The sequence below is a fragment of the Apteryx rowi genome, unplaced genomic scaffold (assembly GCF_003343035.1).
Source record: "Apteryx rowi isolate R43461 unplaced genomic scaffold, aptRow1 scaffold_27, whole genome shotgun sequence".
In the NCBI taxonomy this organism is placed as follows: Eukaryota; Metazoa; Chordata; class Aves; order Apterygiformes; family Apterygidae; genus Apteryx; species Apteryx rowi.
In genome coordinates, this window is record NW_020449085.1 from 137,343 (window position 1) to 157,706 (window position 20,364).

Consider the following 20,364-nt stretch of genomic DNA (forward strand, 5'->3'; position numbering starts at 1 on the left):
TCCCTCCTCTGCACAGTCCAGGCCCTGCACACCCTTGCAGGGCTCTTGCCCAGGCTCAGAGTGCACCCCACGGTCATTTGGGTTGCCTTCTCCCTGATGCTAAAGCCAGGCTCCCCCAGCCCAAATCTGTGCCCTCTCCCACCACGCTTGCCCCCACACTGTCCCAAGGAGAAGTGATCCCAAGGTGGGATTTGCTGCTGGGAGGTGGAGGTAGACACACACCTTGGAAAGGTGGTGTTACAGGGCTCGCAGAGCTCCCCCTCCACGACCCAACACCAAGCCCTTTCCATAGCTCTCTGTGTCACCCCGCTGCACGTCCAGGTAGCCAGAAGAGCTGCCCAGGCTGCTAAGGGCCCCTCACCTTCTGGGCTGAGCAGAAAATCGGTGGAGTCAGTGCCGTACTCATTGCTTATCACACACTGGTAGACCCCGCAGTCCTTCTGGGATGCCTGCACAATAGCCAAGGCTGCCTGGCCCTCGTCACCAGCACTGCAAGAAATCAGAGCATCATGTCAGCCTTGTCACAGGCTAATACACTGCCATGGGCACCACGCAGCCTCTGGAGAATTGGAAAAGGGCTAGAAAGGAAGCAAACCCTGCTGAGAAAAGGAACTTCATTTCCCAGCTAGCCCAAGGGCATGTGGGAAGGCAGCAGTGTCCCAGCTGCTCCCCCAGCATGTCATGCCATCAGGAGGTCTGCCCTGCAGTTCATACTCACAGAGATGCACGTCTTCCCAGGAAACCCCGTAAACCCTGGCTGGAGCTGGGCTGCAACCCCACACCGATACCAAGTAAAGGTACTGGCCTCTGAGTGTGGCTGAGATCAGGGCTGTACTTGGGCTACTAAATCCTTGTCTGGATAGCATTGCTGGAAGCCAAACGAGCACAGAGGTGTCAAGCTTCCCACTATGTTTCAGCCAATTCACAAACAAGGGCAGAAGGGCAGATACTACTTCCCATCCTGCAGCCTTTCCCTCTCCAAAGAATCGGTAGAGCATCAGCTTTGTATCAGCAGGCTGCTGGTCTTCTCCAGTCTGTAGCACCAAGCTTTGGGCTGGCAATTCCTCTTAGTCAAGGTGGCAGCACACTGGGTGAACATATCTCCACAAAAATAAGGCCTGTTTCTGCCTCGCGTGGCCAGCATGAATCGATAAGGGCATGATGGATCGCACAGGGAAGAGGTGGGACCCTCAACCTGAGACTCGCTGGCTGAGCTGGCTGCACTCCCCATTCAGCCAGAAGGAAACGGCTGCTCCTAGTCCACCTACCCCAGTTCAAATATCTGCCACAGGAGACGGTTTGTGCCCCAAATACACCTCTTTCTACCTGCTCACTGTAAAGGGAGCTCAGGTGACTTTCAGATACATCAGGCAAATCCCACCCAGTGTGGATGATGTTACCACACAAGTCATTCTTGCCTAGGCTTGAGAACAAAGAGCTTTCCCTATTGCATGCAAAGGAATATCCAGAACACAGTAAGCCACGCAGAAGTCTGAAAATGCTCTCCAAGTACAAGGGCCAGAGTTTTTTTCTCCACTGACACTTACCAGGGTTGCTTGGATGCAGCGAGCAGACCCTCCCAGCACTGCCACCACCATCATATATATCACTAGGGGTCCCAGTTTTCAGCTCCCATCCAGCTCTCAAACTCTGATATGGGCACACTACCTTCCCTGCCCTCCTCAAGGTTTGGGTTCAACCTCTGCCCTCCTCAGGGCTCTGCTGTTCAAAGCATCAGCCCCCAAACCACAGCCAGACTCTGGATGGAGTATCAACAGGACAAGTGGGGCAGCCATTCCCCATCCAAGTAATCCCTCCCTCCCAGGGCACTGCAATTACAGAGTTTACAATGTATCGTGCCATGCAATGAGCTTCCCATGCAGCCTTAACAGAAGAGGCACCTTCACCCCAGTAAGCATGAGGGTCAGAGCTGGATTTAACACATGAACCCAGGGCTATGTACAAAGACTAAAACAAAGCAGAGCTGGCAGGTTACCTCCTTCGGGTTTCTGCTACAGGGATCTCGTCCTTGTACCACATCAGCTTAGAATCGCTCAAAATATTGAAGAACTGGCACCAAAGTTTCAGGTTTCCTGATGCATCGGAAAATTGTTCTGCCCTGATCTTACGAATCACCTGTGGAGCTAAGGACAGGGTGCAAAGAGACCGATGGTGAGATACACAGTGCTGGTTGCAGCTCTGGGGACAAGCCAGCCAACCCCAGCACTGCTGCTTAGGACTTAGGTGTTGGGTACCACGTGTACATCGGCACACCCTGGTACAACATTGCCTTCACAAGGAAGGTCTCAGAGCTCTATTTGGATAAATACAATGGGATAAAAGTGGTACATATTAATTCAGCAGTGCAGCACAGTACTACCTAATTGGACTCAGCAAGAAGCAATGCAGAAAAAAAGGAATGTAGAAGGAAACGTAGAAGGAAACATTTACTCACTGAAGTAGGGATTTATCAAGGTTAGTCCTACTCTTGTGAGAATACTGATTTCTGTGAGAGAACTGCCTGCCTCCCGCAAGCATCCCAGCACCCAGACTGCGCATGTTCTAATTCAGTGATCCCTGATTCACCAGGGATCAAACTAATATTGATCATGGAGGTGGAAAAGGAGTATGCACCCTGCTCACACCCACTGGACCCCTGACCAGCATGAGACACGGCAAGGACCAAGACAGGCAGTCCAAGAACAAGAGCGTTATGCAATTCCTTTGGACAGGGAAGTCCAGGCTGCGTTGACAGCCAGGATCAGCACTGTCTTCTTTGGCCTTCCTCTGCCTTCTCTGCACTAACCCCAGCAGGGCACAGTAGAGCCTAGTGGTTTCTCTGCAGTGGTCACGCTCATGCTTCTCCTGGGCTTCAGACAGAAGCTCTCTCTCTAGCCCATCTTACCTGGCTACATCTGACTCTGCAAATATTCAGGGCAGGCTTTTGACTTTCCAACAGCCAAAGGCTGATGCTGAAAATCCTGCAAATGCACAAAACTCACATGGCCACAGCTGGCTGTCACAGAGGGCTCTGTCCAGAAGACCATGTTGGTTGGCCAGGCTCCCTTTGTAGACAACAGGGAAACATGCTTCTACAGCACAGTTCATCTGGCTACTTCAGGGTCCAGAGATGGGAATTACCTCTTTTCTTACCTTTAAATGGGTTATTTTCTTTCTTGGACTCTGCCAGTTGTACTTCTGGCTTAGCATCTTCAGGAACTTCACGGTCACTACTACCATCACCTGTGGGCTTCTCATACAGCTTAGGGACCTCCAGTGTGGCCATCTTTCTCACGAGGGTTGGTGAACGCTGCTCTGCAGGAGGGGACAGAGCCAGGACAGGGGTTTGCAATAGGGTTGCATTCTTCCTGGATTGCTGTGGCGAAACAGTAGGACTTTTCATATGCCCTTGGCTCTCTGAGGTTGCATCCTCTTCCTCCCCCATCTGCTTGGTTTTTGGCAGGTATATTTTGCGTCGCGCCCCAGAAGCAAGCTCCTCTGGGGTAGCACAAGGTAGCATCGCAAGAGGGTCAGCAGGGCTCTCTTTCTCACTGCTTGCTGGATGCAGATCAGAAATATTAGGAGGCTGCCCTGCTCCTGCTGCTGGCATGCTGCCCACCACAATAGAGGGCACAGAGAGTTGGAGTGGCCCCTCCACCTCAGGAGCTGCCCTGGTATGTCTCTTTGGTGGCACAGGCCTGCAAGCCAGCATCTCCTTGCTGGTAACGAATTCCTCATTGATCATACCCGTGATCCTCCTGGATGTCCTCGGAGTCAGAAGCAAGTTTTCTGCTGTCTGGAAGAGCTGATTGTTTTGTACCTTCTCCAAAACTCTCCTTGAGGTTCGGGGGCTCAGGCCTGCAATACCAATTTCTGGGAGTGCTGCTTCCTCCACAGCAGGCTGCTCCTCTTCATTGGGGTCAGTGTCATGTTTCATGACATCCTTACTGCTATCTGACATTTTTAAAAGCAGCAGTAGATAGTTTTTCAAGGAAGACACAAGGTTTTTGTGCTGCATCTTCTCCTCCAAAGACATCTCCTGAGGTCTCTCAGGACTTGGCAGAACCAGCGGTACTTGTGGCTGGACCTCAGTGCTTCCTTCAGAAGTGCCTGAAGGTGCTGCTGGCTCCTGGCTTGGAGCTGCAGTTCTTTGCTCCCCTCCTTCCTTTCTTTGAGGTCCCACAGGCACCGGTTTGGCACTCTCCTCCCCTGAAGACCTCACTGGAAACTTCTGCAAGGCAGATTCATCTACCTTTTTGATTTCCATTTCTTTGCTCACATCTGGCAGCAACCGGGCTCCAGATAGGATTCCCCCTGCTGCAGCCTCTTTCCCTGGGGTGCTGTGAGCGGCAGTCAGTACTTCCTGAAGTGCTGACATCCCCGCTGCAGGAGCAGGAAGCGGCTCTTCCTTGGAAGGTTGGACTGAAACAGGAGCTGGCATTTCAGTCTCCTGAGGCACCAAAGGCGTCCCTCCCACCTCCCTGCCTGCAGCCCCAGGAGACGGCTCTGCTGCACAGCTCACTTTTGCCTCTGCCTGGGGCTGGCTCTCAGGGAGCTGTGCTCCTGCCTCTTTGCTCTCCCCATGCTTTATTGCCATCAGATGGGCACTTTGCTCAAGAGGAATATTACTTCCAGGCACTGGAGCACTCGATTTGTTTAGCAATGTCTCTTTTTCAACTTGGCTCTTGTTCTCTTGGTTTGCCAGTCCTTGTTGGGTCTCTCCACCTTCAAGAGTCTGGGAATGTCCTTCTGCTTGTTTCCAAGAGGGAGGGTGCTCCTTGCTAGGTTGTGAGTGGTCAGGAGTACGTGCTGGTGGCCTTGGTGGTTCCTGAGGCCTCAGCCTAGGGTTCGTCCTTTTTCCAGACCCCCTGGTCTCCTGGAAGATGGGCATCTCTTTCCTGACCTCCTCACACTTGTTCGCTTGCTGATCAGTGTCTACCATTGGACCAGACACTGGATGTTTTAAGTTACTAGCAGACTGTCCCACTGTTACTGCAACCTAGTAAAAAAATAAAGTAAAAATGGAAAATGAACACTATTTTACTGCCTGCTTCCACACAGTGGTACTTATGGTTCCTCTATACTACATCGCAGTGCTTAACCAGCATCCGTGGTAGCGAGTCCCACAGCTTGCTGTCACGTGGCATAAAACAGTTTTTCATTTAATCAGCTCCAGTTCTGTTGCCTTTCAACATCTTGGTTGTGCACAACAGGGCAGACTGATCTACCTCCCTAAAACATTCAATGGCTTTTAATTCTATCTCCTCCAACATGACTCCTTCCCAAGCAGCAAAACTTTCCCTGTTTTCGCCAGCCACTGCTGAGGCCTTGTATAATTTTCTTGCTTTTTTTTAAGACTCGGTCTTCCCCCTAAAATATATCTGCAATCTTCATCTTGAGATGGTGCGATCAACATGTCACACGGTATCTGGATGAGGCTGCCCAAATGATTTATATTGAAATTGTACACCGTAACGTTATCTGTGCTATTCAGCCGTCCTGTTTCTTTGACATTCTGGAAGCTCAAATGTTTCCGACTACAGCTGCACCCCAGCAGACATTTCAATGAGCTGTCCACTGTGACGGCTGAGCTTTATCCCGAGGAGATCTGGTGAAATCATCCAGCCAAGGGGCACTATCTATTTTTGTAGGGTAAGGCTCGGGGGAGGCAGCGACACTGCTCATACATGCTGTACTTGATGGATGCTCAGTTAGCAATATCAGGACAACCGCACCAGGAGTGGTGCATGCACAGAAAAAGTTCCCCTTCCCCTAAGCAAGAGGGGCTGCAGGCAGAACATCCCAGAGGATCTGCTGCTGAAGTTTTTCTCCTAAGGTTCTCTGTCTTAAGCTTTATGCCTCCAAAATCGGGTCCATGGGATAGATGGGCTGTGGCACTTAGGCCTTCTACTTTCCTGGCACATAAACTTAGCTCGAGTGCTTAGGAAAAACTGGAAGGATAACACTGGACTCTCAGCAAGCCCTTCCCCAAGCATCTGTTATGACAACTATGTGAATATTAAGGATGGGGGTGGGGGGGATTAGTATTAAGGGGGCCATTCCTACACATAAAATTCAAGTCTGCCTCCTTGGCAGACTCCAAGGGACCCAAAGGCTGAGCGGCTTCTCTGCACGCAGGACAGGCACAATAGGGCTCCAGTTCATATGGTTGGATGGGCAGCCCACATCTCCCCACTGCTACTCCCCTGGAGTCACATATCGCAAGCTACCTTGAAGGGCTCAGTGCCACAGCACAGAGCCTCCCAGTGCCCAGCTTTCAAAGCTTTCTTTTGTGAAGGGATGAGGCAGAAAGATGGACTTCATGCAATGGAAACCCCCGGGGTTTTACTGCAGTATTTGGTCCTCAGTGGCACATAAAGGGATGAGCCCAACCTAACGGCACGTCCAGGCCTCAGCCCCTCTGGCCAGAGAAAAGCAGCTTAGCACCACAGCACCCAAAGGAAGAAAAGATGGAAAAGGCTGGTGGTTCACAGGAACAGTTCAATGTACAGAGCCATCTCTACATGACAGTGCTGCTCAATGAGAACATCTCTTTAGCTGAGGAGGACTTAGGGCTGAAGGCAAATTTGCTTAGCACAGTTGCAGGAACTAAAGCTTATTCAGAAAAGGTTTCTGGGGCACAGCATCTGTCCTAAAGTAACTGTGAGACAGCCAGACTAGGGGCATAAAGAAGAAATAGAATAAAAACACCAATTTCAAAATTGTGCAAGCACTACTGCAAGAATGATCTTGATCCAAACCCAGTTTCAACTCTGCCCTTGTACGTGAGGAAGTTTAGACCCTGGCATTTTGCAGACACCTTCTGCAATGGATAAACCCAGATCAAAAGAGAAGTCCTGAACACAAGGCCCAGCTTGGTTCCAAAGCCAGGGAAACACCTACAGAATCACAGAATCACAGAATGGTTGAGGTTGGAAGGGACCTCTGGAGATCATCTAGTCCAACCCCCCTGCTCAAGCAGGGTCACCTAGAGCACGTTGCACAGGATCGCGTCCAGGCGAGTTTTGAAAATCTCCAGAGAAGGAAACTCCACAACCTCTCTGGGCAACCTGTGCCAATGCTCTGTCACCCTCACAGTGAAGAAGTTTTTTCTCATGTTCAGACGGAACTTCCTGTGTTTCAGTTTGTGCCCGTTGCTTTGCGTCCTGTCGCTGGGCACCACTGAAAAGAGTCTGGCCCCATCCTCTTGACACCCTCCCTTAAGATATTTGTACACATTAATAAGATCTCCTCTCAGCCTTCTCTTCTCCAGGCTAAACAGGCCCAGCTCTCTCAGTCTTTCCTCATAAGAGAGATGCTCCAGTTCCCTAATCATCTTTGTAGCCCTTCGCTGAACTTGCTCCAGTAGTGCCACATTCCTCTTGAACTGGGGAGCCCAGAACTGGATGGTATAACCCCTTCTGGTTTAGGAAAAAGATTAAAGAAGAAAAAGCCAGGCAACCCTTGTACTGAGGGGTGTAAATATTCTCAAACGCGCTTGGAGCCAGCTTTAAAAACGGCTTATTTGATGATACATATGCCTGAGTACTTCCCCCAGCATCACCTACAGGCTAAAGCACTCAAATAGGACTGCTTTTGTCTACAACAAGGCATGCTAACTGACAAGTTCACATTTCCCTCTGTGAGTGGTTTTTCTAAGAGGAAAATACCTTCATACAGGTTCCAGGCTTAGGAATGGCAGCCCTAGCCTGGCTGCTGTATATCAACAAGTCCCACTCTCCTTAAGAGCAAGGGTCATGAAAATGCAAGAGAAAGAAAGAGAAAAAAGGAATTGCTTTTCCATGGTCTTGCATGCTCAGCAATAATTTACGCAGCAATGTGTGATGCTGATGGGTCATCTTAAAGATGGGTTCAGAGTGCTACACTGCAACGAGTCCAGCACCCAGACACACTTGGTTCACTGTAAAATACAGCAGGTTTCTTACCAATAACTGGTGCGCCTATCTATGGCTGCGCACCTACAAAGAAATCTAGAAGAGAAAGAGAGGAAATTCTTTCATTGGAGCACCCATTAGTCCTACCTCTCATACTGTGGATGTTTCCACATCCTAAAGTATTGTGTTACCTGCCAAGGGAGCAATCCACAAAAGAGATGTGATGCACCCTGAGTGCTCCCCTAATAGCTTTGGTCTTTCATATTGAAAGAGTGCACCTACAGTCGTTCAAATGCCAAATCCTGACAGCACCTGCAAATCAGACTCGGAGAATCCTTTACCACAGCAGGGGTCATTAACAAAAAGAAAAAAGGAAAAAGAAGAGGTGGGAGGGGCAGAAAGACTGGTAGCTTCCAGTCTAGTATTTTCATGGAAAATGCTTCAGGTTAAGTGACAAAAATAGACATTGATGAAAAGATGCAGTGAGAGTCAGGAGCAGGTGCAGCACTCTGGCTCTGCATCCCCACAGTGAGTCTTGCAGCAGCCTTTTTCCAACAGTTGAAGGGCCAAAAAAAAAAAAGCCCAGATCTACTGTATACATGTTGAACTGTAAACAAAATTCAAAGCCCTGCCTACCGGTGCTCACATGGCATACCTGGCATGCTACACTCATTTGCATGGGGGGCTCATTAAGTGCATCAGGCTGAAGCTCAGGCTCAAATGCTAAACTGAACAGATGTCATCAGTCTCGCTGCGTGTCGTACGCATAAGGCATCCACCCCCAGCTATAAATAGCCATTCAGTGCTTGCTGCTTAACTGATTTGGAAACATTTTGCATGAGGTCAGCCTGCTGATTAAACAGAAGAGCTTACAGCACCCCCCAGGCCGCTCGAAGACCAGCTGTTCAGCTGAAGGGCCCTGACGTACATCTCCCCTCACCACCTCGTTTGACATTTATTCAGAGATGGGGTGTTCAGTTGGAAGCTCTGCTGTTCAGGCACACAGAGCCCAGCAAGCCTTTTTTTGGGGGTGCTTTTGCCAGAGGAGATCTCCGAAGTCTCAGCAGCAGCTCCCTTGAGGAGCACGTAGCCTCCCAGGGTTGGCAGCACAGCCAACGCAAACACATGGCACAAATATTTTCTTGTCGCAACCCCCCCTGTTGGCTACTATCTGGTCTAGTTACCTGCAGATCAGCGGCTTTGTTTCCCTCCAACTTCAGTTCTTTATGCTGGCCTTTCTGTCCCTCAGATGAGGCATGTCCTGCCTTTGACACTTTTGAGGGAGATGAAGTACTCTCTGCCTGTCTGCTGGTGCCCATGGGCTGCAGCACAGTCTCGTTCACAGCTTCTGTAGCTCCTGCCTCTTCCTTTCCCACTGCGGGTTTCATTTGATTATTGAAATACATCTCTTTCAAAGAGAAGTGCATGTCACCCTTGGAAGGTGGCAAGCCCTGTTGATACGCATTAGTTTTAGTGTCCTGATTCATAGGTTTTCCAGATTCTTTGATTTTTGGAATATTTTCCACCTCTTGATCACTTGCTACCCTCAAACGTGTGTTCCTGCGTGAGGGGACAGGAGGGGCAAACCTTGGATTTGATGAGGGGTTCACCTTCTCTCTTCCACTTTCTTCTTTCTTTGACACTTCCTGTTTTGCTGCTGGAGGTTCCACCACCTTCTTTTTCTTTTTAGCAGCAGAGTCTTTGGCCGTGGGCTTGGCTTTTAGGTCCTCCACTGTCTCATAGATGTATGCAAGAAAGCTGTTCCCATTCTCCTCCCCACTTTCCAGAGAGACATCTCCATTGGCGGTCACTTCTGCTTTCAAAGGCGTTATCAATTTGTTTGAAAAGCCAGTCATTGCATTTACAGATGGTTCCTTTGGCTCAGCAATATCCTCATGCAATCTGGACTGAGAATCAGCAACATGTACTTTTGCCGCATCCTCTTTCTCCCATGAGGAGGTTCCTGACCGGAAATTCAGATCCCTAGTCAGCCTCCGCTTTCTCTGGAGCCGATCGGGGCTCATCCTCTGCAACTTCTCCACCTCCACATTTTCTTTCCCTCGTTTCTTGCCCTGTTCTATCTCTCGCAGTTTTTCCTCAGCTTTTCTCTTAATTTTGGCAAACCACTTCTGATGGATTTTGAACTCCGTCATGGTTCCCACTTCCAGCACACCAGAGCATGATACAATGCCTTTGTTATTTCTAGCTGAGGCCTGGTAAATGCCTGCATCTTCCTCTCTGCACCTGGAAACCAAAAACTCTGCATGAGACCAACCTTTCCTCCCCAAGGCACTACAGCTGCACACACACACATGCATGCTCTCACCCTTCTTGCTTGAGAGGGGCCAGAAGATGAAGGTATTGCCCTGAGGTGCCTGCAGTAGATCTGGAGACCTGCGGCTGGGACTGGCCTCCCTCACAGGCCTCTGCTTGTTCTCAGCACTAACAGATAAGCAAGATGGACGTAAATCAGTGCTCAGTTCCCCCGGGGCTGTAACACTGACAGCAGAGGGCTGTGATGAAAGAGGAACAGCTAGCACCAGGCATTTTCACTGTTGTCAGCCACATCCCTCTGTAAGACCTTCTCCTCTCAGCTTTCCACTGCCTAAGTTTGATTCTTACATTTCTGTTTTTACTCCATCCTGCTGCCTGGCCAAAGCCTTCCCACTCTGCTTCACAGATACATGCACATGCACACCACTTCCACCTTCACCCCTACAGGACTCCTGGCCCGAGGAGCTCCCTGCTCCTGTAACAGGTCAGCTTGCCACTCACAGAAACCTGGAGCATGCCTGGGATGGCAGAAAAACCCAAACTAGAATTGCAAGGATCACAGGGCTATCAGCAATACCAATAGCCTGCACTTTCAGAGAGCATCATCTCTCTCTGACATCCAGAATCCAGGACACAAACTGCAATAGGTCTCTGCTTGCTGGGGACATAGTGTGCTTGGTTCCCCAGAAATGCAGCCTTCATTCAAAGTTAAAAGAAGCTGACAGTCTCGTCTGCATAATGGAGGCCCTTGACTCTGTCAGTGGAGCACTGAAGCAGCATTTTCCTTCCCTGACCTCATGGTGAAAGCTAGGAAAGGTGCTCCTGGGACCTGGGACAGGTTTGCAGCCCTTTCCCCTCTTTCACCCTTTCTGATGCTCATGACATTCCTATGGACTGTTTTTGTCCTTATCTTGCCCAATCTCCTGGATCATCATCCTGGGTGGAGTCACTGCTTTCCCTTCTCTCAGTTTCTCTCAGTCCTAGCACTCTCCTCCTGTCTCATCACTGATGACACACTGCTACCACCATTGGAAGTCCTCTTGCTTCCAGCATGGTGGCTATCCTTGGATGCAATAATGGATCTCATACTGATGTGATGTGGGAGTCATCTGAGCAAAGAGCTGAAGGGGAAGGGACAGCTGGGAACATGGCAATGGGGAGCATGAGGAGCCAGCACTGGCCCTGGGGGGAGAACACTGCTGACAGCCAACTTCTCCAAGTAAGGAAAACACACTCACAGCTCCCATCAGCAAATCCACTACTCTCTAGCTTTTTTACTCACTTATACAGCTGCAGTGTGTGGCGATTTCCATGACGGAAAATCTCATACTTGGGTAAACCACAGTAGCGGTCCATCTCTTCATCATCCTTATACCAGGTCACTTCTGGCTGTGGGTATCCTGCAGAGGAAGCAGTATGTCAGTGCGTGGAACATTAAAACCAACAGCACAGTAAGTTTGGTCTTGCAAGGATAAGGAATCAATAGTAAAAGGAAACACTCTGGCAGAATAGCATATATGTTATTCTGGGCTCATTCCATTACTTAAATTACACAACCTAAAAGTATTGTGAGTGGAAACAAGATGCGCTTATCCAAATCTTTTATCACTACTAGGAATAGGACTATTTTTGAGAAAAAAATCTCAGCACTTCATTCCTGAACAGAGGACAGTGGATCACACGATCATCTCCTGTAACACTGGCTGGAAGCAGAAGGTGAGCACACTGTCACTTTTATATGAAGAGGCATGTTTTGATGAGATTAAGGCTAAGGTTAGAAAACAGGCATTCACCCCTCTGTGGAGCTAACAACATTTCACTAAGTGTCAGTCTGTAAACTGATCCAAAAGTTTCCACTGAACAGAAGCAACCTTGATTGCATCACAGCCAGCTTGGTGTCCTACAAATGTCACTTGACAACAGATGTCACCTCCCTTTTCAGTAGAATGACATCATGACGTGTGTGACTGCTTGGCCAGTGTGCCAGGCATACAGCCACATCCTCCCCCATCATAGGTGGCAGTGGATCACCAGGATGCCACATACTGACCAGAGCTAGCCACAGTACTCATCTCTCATTGACAGCAGCTCTAACTCAGAATAAAAGTTGCCTGTTTTTCAGGTTGAAAACTGTTCGAGCAAGCAGCCCACCATTCATTCCTGTATTTCAGACAGGGCTCCCAGTACAGACAAGCTGACCCTAAGGGCATGGGATACAAGTTTCAATGATCACGTCATACCCCAACTTAAATAAATGTGTTCAACAGTTGTTCAAAGCCCAAGGTAGGAACCTGAAGCTTATTTCCTGCAAATGCCCCTACTGACTTTATGTGCTGCCGAATGAGGGAGGCTGGCACCTCCAGCCTCCAAAGTCCCCCTGCCAGTCCCAACACCCCTGAAGACGGTGGGAACAGTGGTTGGATTCATGGGCTGTGCTGGATATGATCCAGCAATGGCTATCTGGGAATATCCAAAATGTCCAGATCCGATGGCTCACAAGTTCAGAGAAGGCAGGGACAGGGCACTAACTAATCTGGATATTTCCCAGTTGCCCATCCACAGATTTCAAGGTTGGCTGGGACCCTTTTAATCTCCATAGTGAGGAGTCTCCTATTTGCACCAGGCAGAGACACTGGCAACCTGCAGCAACGCCCAAGTCCTGCTTACATCTATTTCCTTGAAGAAGGCCCTGTAGCAGGAGTGAGAGGACAGGGAGCAAAGACTCATCAGCAAGAATTAGCCCTGATTTTGGCTGATTCAGAATGCCTTTGACCAGAAAGAGCAAAAGCAGCACATACCAAACCTCCTCCCTATGTGTCATTTGGTTTTCTCTCCTGTCTGCACTTCTGGTCCCTGCCCCCTTACATGCTTGGACTTATTCCGCTGTAATCAGACAGGGCTGGGGACACAGGCTCAGATAACTTTTCCTGTCCTGCTCTTCTCTCAGATGTAGCGGACAGTCATCCCCATAGCCCAGACAGTCCTCTAGATTTGGCTCTATCCTCCACGTTTCCTCACTGAGGTCCCTTACTCTGCATTGCCTCTGACGTATACCTTCTCCATCCTTGCTGCCCGTACCTCTCACATCCTTTGCTCTCTCATTCACTTCTGCACTGCTGCCATTGGCAACTCTGGTCTGGATAGAAGTGAGGCTCTCGTCCTACACTCCGCAAATAGCACTGGTCTTCCTTGTGGCTTTAGAACAAGTGCAAAACCGCCAGACACTTGTGGCTGAGAGGAATAAGCCCTAAATTGCTAATTGGAGAAAGCCATGAGAGTATCCCAGAGAAAGGATCACTATAGATTGATCCTGTTGCTTCTGTTTTCCTTAAGCATTACCTACTGACTATACTTAGCAGCAGGACTCTGGGCTGAATGAGCCTCTGGCTGTTTTTTTCTGTTCTAGGCACTAGGAACAAAACAATTTCCATCCGCAACTTGCATTTCGTCCAGAGCAATCCTGCCCTTCCCAAGTGCCGCTCTGCACACGTGACCTTCAGGAGGCCTCCATGGTCATTAACACAGCTAACTGGTAGGTAGATTTTCCTAATATCCTGTGAACAGCCATCACTGCAATTCATTCTAGGAACTGCAAGCGTATCATTTCCAAGAAGCCCTGTGATGTCCCCCCATGGCCTCTACAGATGATTGCCATTCCTAGCTGACATCTGCCAGAGAGAACTGTAATTTCTATAGCTGTGCAGTGCCTTGATGAAAGGCTTTTCCTGCTGTTAAGCTTAAACTCTCTATTGCTCGTTGCACTTGTGTCCATGAGGCTACCCGCCTCCTACCAGGGTCTAATGCGGCACCAGCTCAGAGACTAGCCCCTGCTGCAAGCTCCAGCCTGCAGCAAAAGGGAGCTACAGGCAAGCACAGGCTTGAAACCTGCACACAGAGGGCCAGGGAAAGGCTTCCCCCGCCTCTGCACACAGCCTGGTCAGAACTTAGAAACAGCAGTTGCCCTGCAGCGTTCCTGTGCCTTCAAACGCCAGCCGCCCCTCCCCAGGCGCTGTAACCAGAGCCAAGCAGGGGCCAGAGAGATGCCTGAGCACGGAGGAGGCTTGCCGCAGGGAGGGGAGCTGCCGCTCGCCTTGCAGGCTCAGGCATTTATCTGCAGGCCACCTCGCTAATAAATTCCTCCAGTTTGGAGACAGGCTTAACTCCCAGTAGGCACACAGCGCTGTCAGGGCCGGCTAGCGGCTGGAACATCCCCAGCTTAATGGCTGCCATGATCAGCTGCTTTCAAGCGAGTTGGTGGGACCAGGCAGCTGAGCTTAGGGCACAGTCTCCAGGCACCACCATGCTACAAGGCGCTGGATGTCTGGACATAACGGAAGCACATTGCAAGCACAGTGGCCATTCATAAATTGGGCACTTGTCCTTCTGAAACCTGTCACTCCTGCAGACCCCCCGTGCAGCTGGTGCAGAGAGGGATTTGCCAGCAGCTGGTCTCCTACGTTCATCAGCAAGTGCCCCACATTTACAGACAGAGTGGTGCCTTGCATTCCTGGGGAGGAGGGCAGCCTACCGCCACGTTCCCTATGTGTCTTCAGGTCCGGCAAAAGCTTTTGGGAAGTATGTCTTCCAGAGGCATTACTCCAGTGTGAGGGTCAGGCACTGTCCTCTGCTGCACCGCAGGGCCAGAGAGACTTTTCTGAGCAGGGATTTTTCCATGGAGAAATTGCTGAGTTTAGATCAAATAGTCTTTCTCCTCAAGCTGTTAAAGTCTGAGAAGCCTTCAAAGTTTTTGTGACCTTATGCAAAACAAATTCTTGCAATAGCCACCCAAAATCACCCACAGAAACTCTGTTTAAAGCAGCTTTTTTGATTTTATCAGGCAGGAGGTAGAAGTTGGGCTTTTGAAACTTAGCAAAATGGAAGTTTAGAAACAATCACACAGATTTCCTTGGTTTTCCATTTCTGCTGTACACAAGCTATGTGGAGTGGAGGCTGCAGGCAGGTTGGGGAAGGAAGAGTCATGGTAAGATCTGTTCCTTTCCAGCTTTCAGGATCGAAGCCCCCATTGCCCCTACCAAAGACATGGAGACTTCCAGTAATGCGGATGGGGGGGAACTAGGATTCACCAACAACAGTCTAACTCTCCATGCTCCGGGCATGCAAGCAACACTCCCCTTCCTCTCACTCGCCCTCCTCACCCTGAGCCCAGGCTCCCACCAGCCAGCTCTCTTGAACCTCCCCTCCTCCATTTCCAACTCCCTCCATTGACCTATCGCATGCATTTTTTCTGACATTCAGGCCCTCACCCGCTACACAGGCCACTCACTTTACCCCCAACCCTCCTCCCCCAGGCTGAAGGAATTTGTCCAAAAAGGAAAAGGTGCCATAACTGATGCAGAATTTGACCAGAAATAATCAAATCAGACATATTAGGGACACCAGTAGCAGGCAGGCAGTGTCGGAGAACTAGACAACAGGAGGAAAGGAGGGCTTGTGTGACCACTCCAAGAGCTTAGGAAGTCTGCCTCACAGACATTTYGTCTGCAGCACCCAGCACACATTCTGGAGGTTGGCTCTTCAAACATTTGCATCTTGCTGCCTTCCTAAGAAGCGACCAGCAAGTCACTGATTCACAGAGGTGGGACTGCACATAACTGTCATTATCAATCAAGAAGCGGAAGACATTAAAATGTCCTTGTAGGTCATGTACGTGTATTTGGGGCCTGAGAGTCACAACAGCAGCAGCTGACAGTCTACCCTTTGCATCCTATAAGTCTATGAACCAAAGTGTCCTTGGACCCAAGCCACAACATTGGGACACATGCTGGTTCCCCCCTGGTCACTGGCCAGGGATGCACTTCCTTTCTCTCTGTAATATCTTCCAGTTGAATGTAAAAATCATGGCAGAGGGGGATAGCTGAACTACTGATTAGATTTTGCAGCTGGAGCTAGCTTTCCACCTCATGACCCTCTCTCCCAAAGAGATCCCAAGCTCCTAGGAGAGTCCACAAGACCATATGCAAGAGATTCTCAAACTGATCACAGGGCACAGGTTTTAAGGACATTTCCATCAAAATTCTAGTTTTGTGGGTCTATTTACTTAAAGTACATAAAAACTTCCTCTAGTTCAGTTTACTGGTGTAAAATATTGCAACAGGATGAAGATGTTAATTTGACATTTTCCTTCACCTTAAAAGGTGAGACCAGTATGAGGTCAGGTTTCGCACTTGATGGAGTAAGAAATTACAATGTGCCACACAGCACCAGCAGGTCACCCAAAGCTGGAAGACAGCCTCCTGCCTGCCAAGAGCAAGGGCTGGACTGCAGGAAGGGCGACAGACCAGACAGAGACCATATCCATCTCTAGGAGCTGATACTTCAATTTGGTACAAGCAGAGGTGGTTAATCCTTGGCAACATGTCTCCTGTACAATGTACAGTGAAGAGTTTCTCCAGCTTTTCCAGGGAGAGGTACTGGAGAGGACACAGAAATGGCTTTTACTTCCTACTGCCAAGGATGCCTTGCATCAGATACTGAAGTATCTCTCCCATCTCCTCTTAAGAGCAAACACAGCATTTTAGAGTTGCATATGCAGGGTGCTTCCTTCCCCCATCTGCTACCTTCCAGTCTAACTATGAACTGGAGCTCATCTACATGCACGGGCCTCTTGCACTGACACAGCCCACATGGACCTGATGGTTTCATCTGGACTTTGGAAGATATGACATTTGTTAGAAGGAACTGTTGACCCCAAGGGGCAGTCAGCAGAGACTTAAGCCAGCATGAGAAGCCAGGACTAGGTGCTTTGAAAGGGGCAAGAAATCCTGGGAGAGAGAGCAGTGCCATCACATGCCTTTGAGGGAAGCTCTGGGTTTGAGTCATTTCTACACTTTCAGGCAAGGGGAGGTAGAAGAGACAGAACTGTATCTGCTGTTGCTCAGGATTTTCCAACATATCTAAACATGAGTCATTTTTTTGACCTCCGAGACTCTTGGCTTGCACAATACACAGTGCTGGTGAGTTCCACACTACTGTGCAATATATAAAAAGCTTTTCCATTTAAATAACTTGAACTGTCTGAGCCCTTCTAATGAAGGGCCGAACAGCATGGCTTGGCAGCATCTCCCTAGCAGTCCAGTTTTGCTCTAGGAATAGGGAAGTGATCTGTTGAAGTTAAGCAGTCAGTGAACTCAATACACCAGTGGCACCCCTACAAGATCAGAAAGTCTGACCTCTGACAAGTGAGCCTATATGGGAAGAGCCAAGAATTTAAAGTTGGCAGCTCCCACAGAAGGGCTTCAGCCTGCTGTCGTTAGCATGTAACTCATTTACAGCATATTTCCAATGGCATACTAGATTTCCTGAATCATAGGAAGGGCTTGATAATTGTGGCAGAGTTTCACTGGAGATACCCTCCTCCTTCCAAAACTTAGACTTGCCTAACATCTCTCACAAAGTAGCCTGCTGGAATAGATATCCTGTGCAACATCAGGAAGGACCGACAGTGTCTTAAACAGAGAGGTACTACAAAAAAGAAGCTTTAGAGTCTCTATACTTAAAAAACAAAAGTCCATGGGCAAAGGAGTTGCTTGCCCTTACATCAACACTACCATGCCACATCACTACAATGGCTTAGTACGAACCCCCTTCTTCAGCCTCCCCCTTCCTGCTCAAGGTTACATTTTTAGCACACTGGGCAGAAACTGGTCTTTATTTCAGATGTTCAGATATTCAGATCTATCACCGATGTGCAACCCCAGCTGCGCTCTAGCCACTTACAGCCAATGAGAGCTAAAGTTGGCTCCAATATGATAGCTTTAGTCTTCAAAGCTGCACATTCCCAAGTTACGGAGTCCATGATTAGAGAAGGAGCAGAGATTAGAGGAGGACAATAAATTGTTACAAGCCCAAGTAGCGATTAGCATTTTCCATTTTCAGTTCTTAAATCTGTTTTTTGAGACATTAGGTTATACCGCTGCTTCCTAGAGTCTCAAGTGCTTTTTCCCCCCTCTTTTAAATTAAAGCTGAAATCATCATGCAATTGCTGAACCTTTACTTGGCAGTCTGACAACAGTGGAATTGTGTGTTGTCTATCCCTTGCTAGAGAGTTTTATTAGCGCAAGTCCGGCAAGTGAGGCAGGACCAGGTAATTCACTGAAGACAGTTACCTGTCACTATGCACGTGAATTTAGCATCAGAATCCTCGGACACAGAACGGGATTTGATAGTGGTTTCAAATAGTGGCTGGGTTTCCTCCGTCAGCTGAGAAATGATTGCGCAGAAGGTGCTCCTGGAAGATTCAAGAAGTATTTCTTAGAGATGAAGGACCTAGAAAGAAATCAAAGGGTCCCCTTCCTTTCTATCTGATCTCAAAGACCTGTCTGTGCTGCTCCCCATGGTCAAGCATTCTTGTTTTAAATGCCCTTCTTCCCTCCCACCATCCCAACATTAGGTTGTTCACAAGTCCAGTGCAGTGGGATGGTACTTGACTCACTCCTAAAATGACACTGTCAATTTAAAGTGACACTTGGGAGACATCCCCTTTGTTTATAATGCTATCAGAAATAATTGTCAAGAGCAATTTAATTCCAGATTACACTTGAGCATTTCTTTAATCAGTTTGCAGTCTTGTTTTATGACACTAAAAGTCAGCTTCACTTTCACATTCCTGGTACCGCACTACAAGTGTTTCATGCATTGTTCCATTCACTGGGATTTTATTTGTGAAAAATTTATATTAGGATTTCAGGCCAAGTGTGAACTAAATATGGCTCCTTAACACACGGCCTTCTCTATAAGTTTTGAATTCAAAGTGTTCCCTGCTTTGGGGACAGCTCACTGAAGGATACTTGGGAGCCTGGCTTACACCTGGCTTCCTGAGTTTAGGAGCTATATCTGAAGCTGACAGCAGTTCACTGCTTGCTGTTGCATTACGGGCCACATGCACCACAAGTTCATGCACTGACCCTGAAGTTCAGGCCAGGATATCAGCCAGAACTATCCAAGTAGCCAGTACTGTCTCGGAAGTTCATAAAATGGATCTTAGATTTCCCAGTCATTTAAGTACTATTCAAGGATAGCACTAAATCACTGTATTCATGCAGCACTGCCAACCCTGATAGACAGAAAAGTGACACCAAGAAAGGCCCCAGAAGACCTTGACTTTATCTGAGAAAAAAAGGATTTATCTCCCAGTTGGGTCTTTATTTGGATAATGCTCTGGAGCCCTTGGAAGTGGAGAGCAACCTCTCTTCAGGTTTCTCTCTGCAATTAAAAAGCTAATGTTTATACTAGGAGATGAACCCAAGGTCTCAAGTGCTAGGACCTTCAAAGAAATAGCAAGAATTGCCAGAGAACTGGTAGCTGGCAGCTCTACTTACACCGTTATCAGCAGTGAAAGACATATTCCTTGAACAAATGATCAGTTCCTAGAGACATGCAAGAGATGGAACAAGCTCCCAAACCATTCCTGACACAGCTCCACTATGAGCAGAAGGGCTCCTAGCACATAGTGAGTGCTCTACAAGGAGGACCCCTGCCTCAAAGCAGCCCCCAACTCACAGGCAGGATGCTGGCACTGCTGTTACTCATGCTGTACCTGCTCAGAAAGCAGACTTGTCTGGGGAAAAAAAAACACACTTCTCTGCATGAATGCAGCCAGGTCAGGTGCACTGACAGGCACCGCAGCAGGGACTGAATTTCAGACAAGACTGAAAGGCACCAGAATCGCTCCAGGCACAGAAGCTACTTGTTTCATTCCCCTCCCCAGAAGACTTACCTGAAGAGTGCAGTGCTATGATTTTCACTCTGGCTTCCTGCTAGCCTCAGTTTGTAAGAGAGCCAGGGAGATTAAATCCCTGGGTGACAAACAACTGGGACGCAGCGTGAGCCTCACCGAGCTCCTCGGCACCCATTTTCATCGGGTAACGATAAGGAAAGGGGAGAGCAGCTAGGGCTGTTGCAAACTTGCCTCATCTACTGAGCAAGGGTTATAAACACCATCTAATCCAAACGCACACATGGGGCAGAGGGTAAAAAGCAGATGCCACAGCTTAGACACCGTTCTGTGGAAGTCAATGGTCCCCAGGAGACTGGTCCTGCCAAGCAACTCCCCACACAACCACAGGGCCAGCAGAGGGCTGTGGAAGCCAACAGCTGTTTCAAATCAAAGAAATCTTTCCATACTCCAAAACCAGGAGAAAAAACCTCCCATTTCCAAAGAGCAAGGCAGACAATC

The 20,364-nt window shown here is 48.8% G+C and overlaps 1 protein-coding gene across 1 annotated transcript in view; it reads right to left on the reverse strand.

The window, feature by feature from the left end:
• The window catches only part of ALPK3 (alpha kinase 3), a 34,838-nt gene that overhangs the window by 2,649 nt on the left and 11,825 nt on the right, over positions 1–20,364 (reverse strand). The window contains exons 3-8 of the mRNA XM_026068354.1: positions 18,296–18,417; positions 11,452–11,569; positions 9,092–10,139; positions 3,154–4,999; positions 1,997–2,144; positions 362–489 (exon numbers count right to left, since the gene is read on the reverse strand). Of these exons, the coding sequence (XP_025924139.1) occupies positions 362–489; positions 1,997–2,144; positions 3,154–4,999; positions 9,092–10,139; positions 11,452–11,569; positions 18,296–18,417 (3,410 nt within the window). The remainder of the gene's footprint in view (positions 1–361; positions 490–1,996; positions 2,145–3,153; positions 5,000–9,091; positions 10,140–11,451; positions 11,570–18,295; positions 18,418–20,364) is intronic.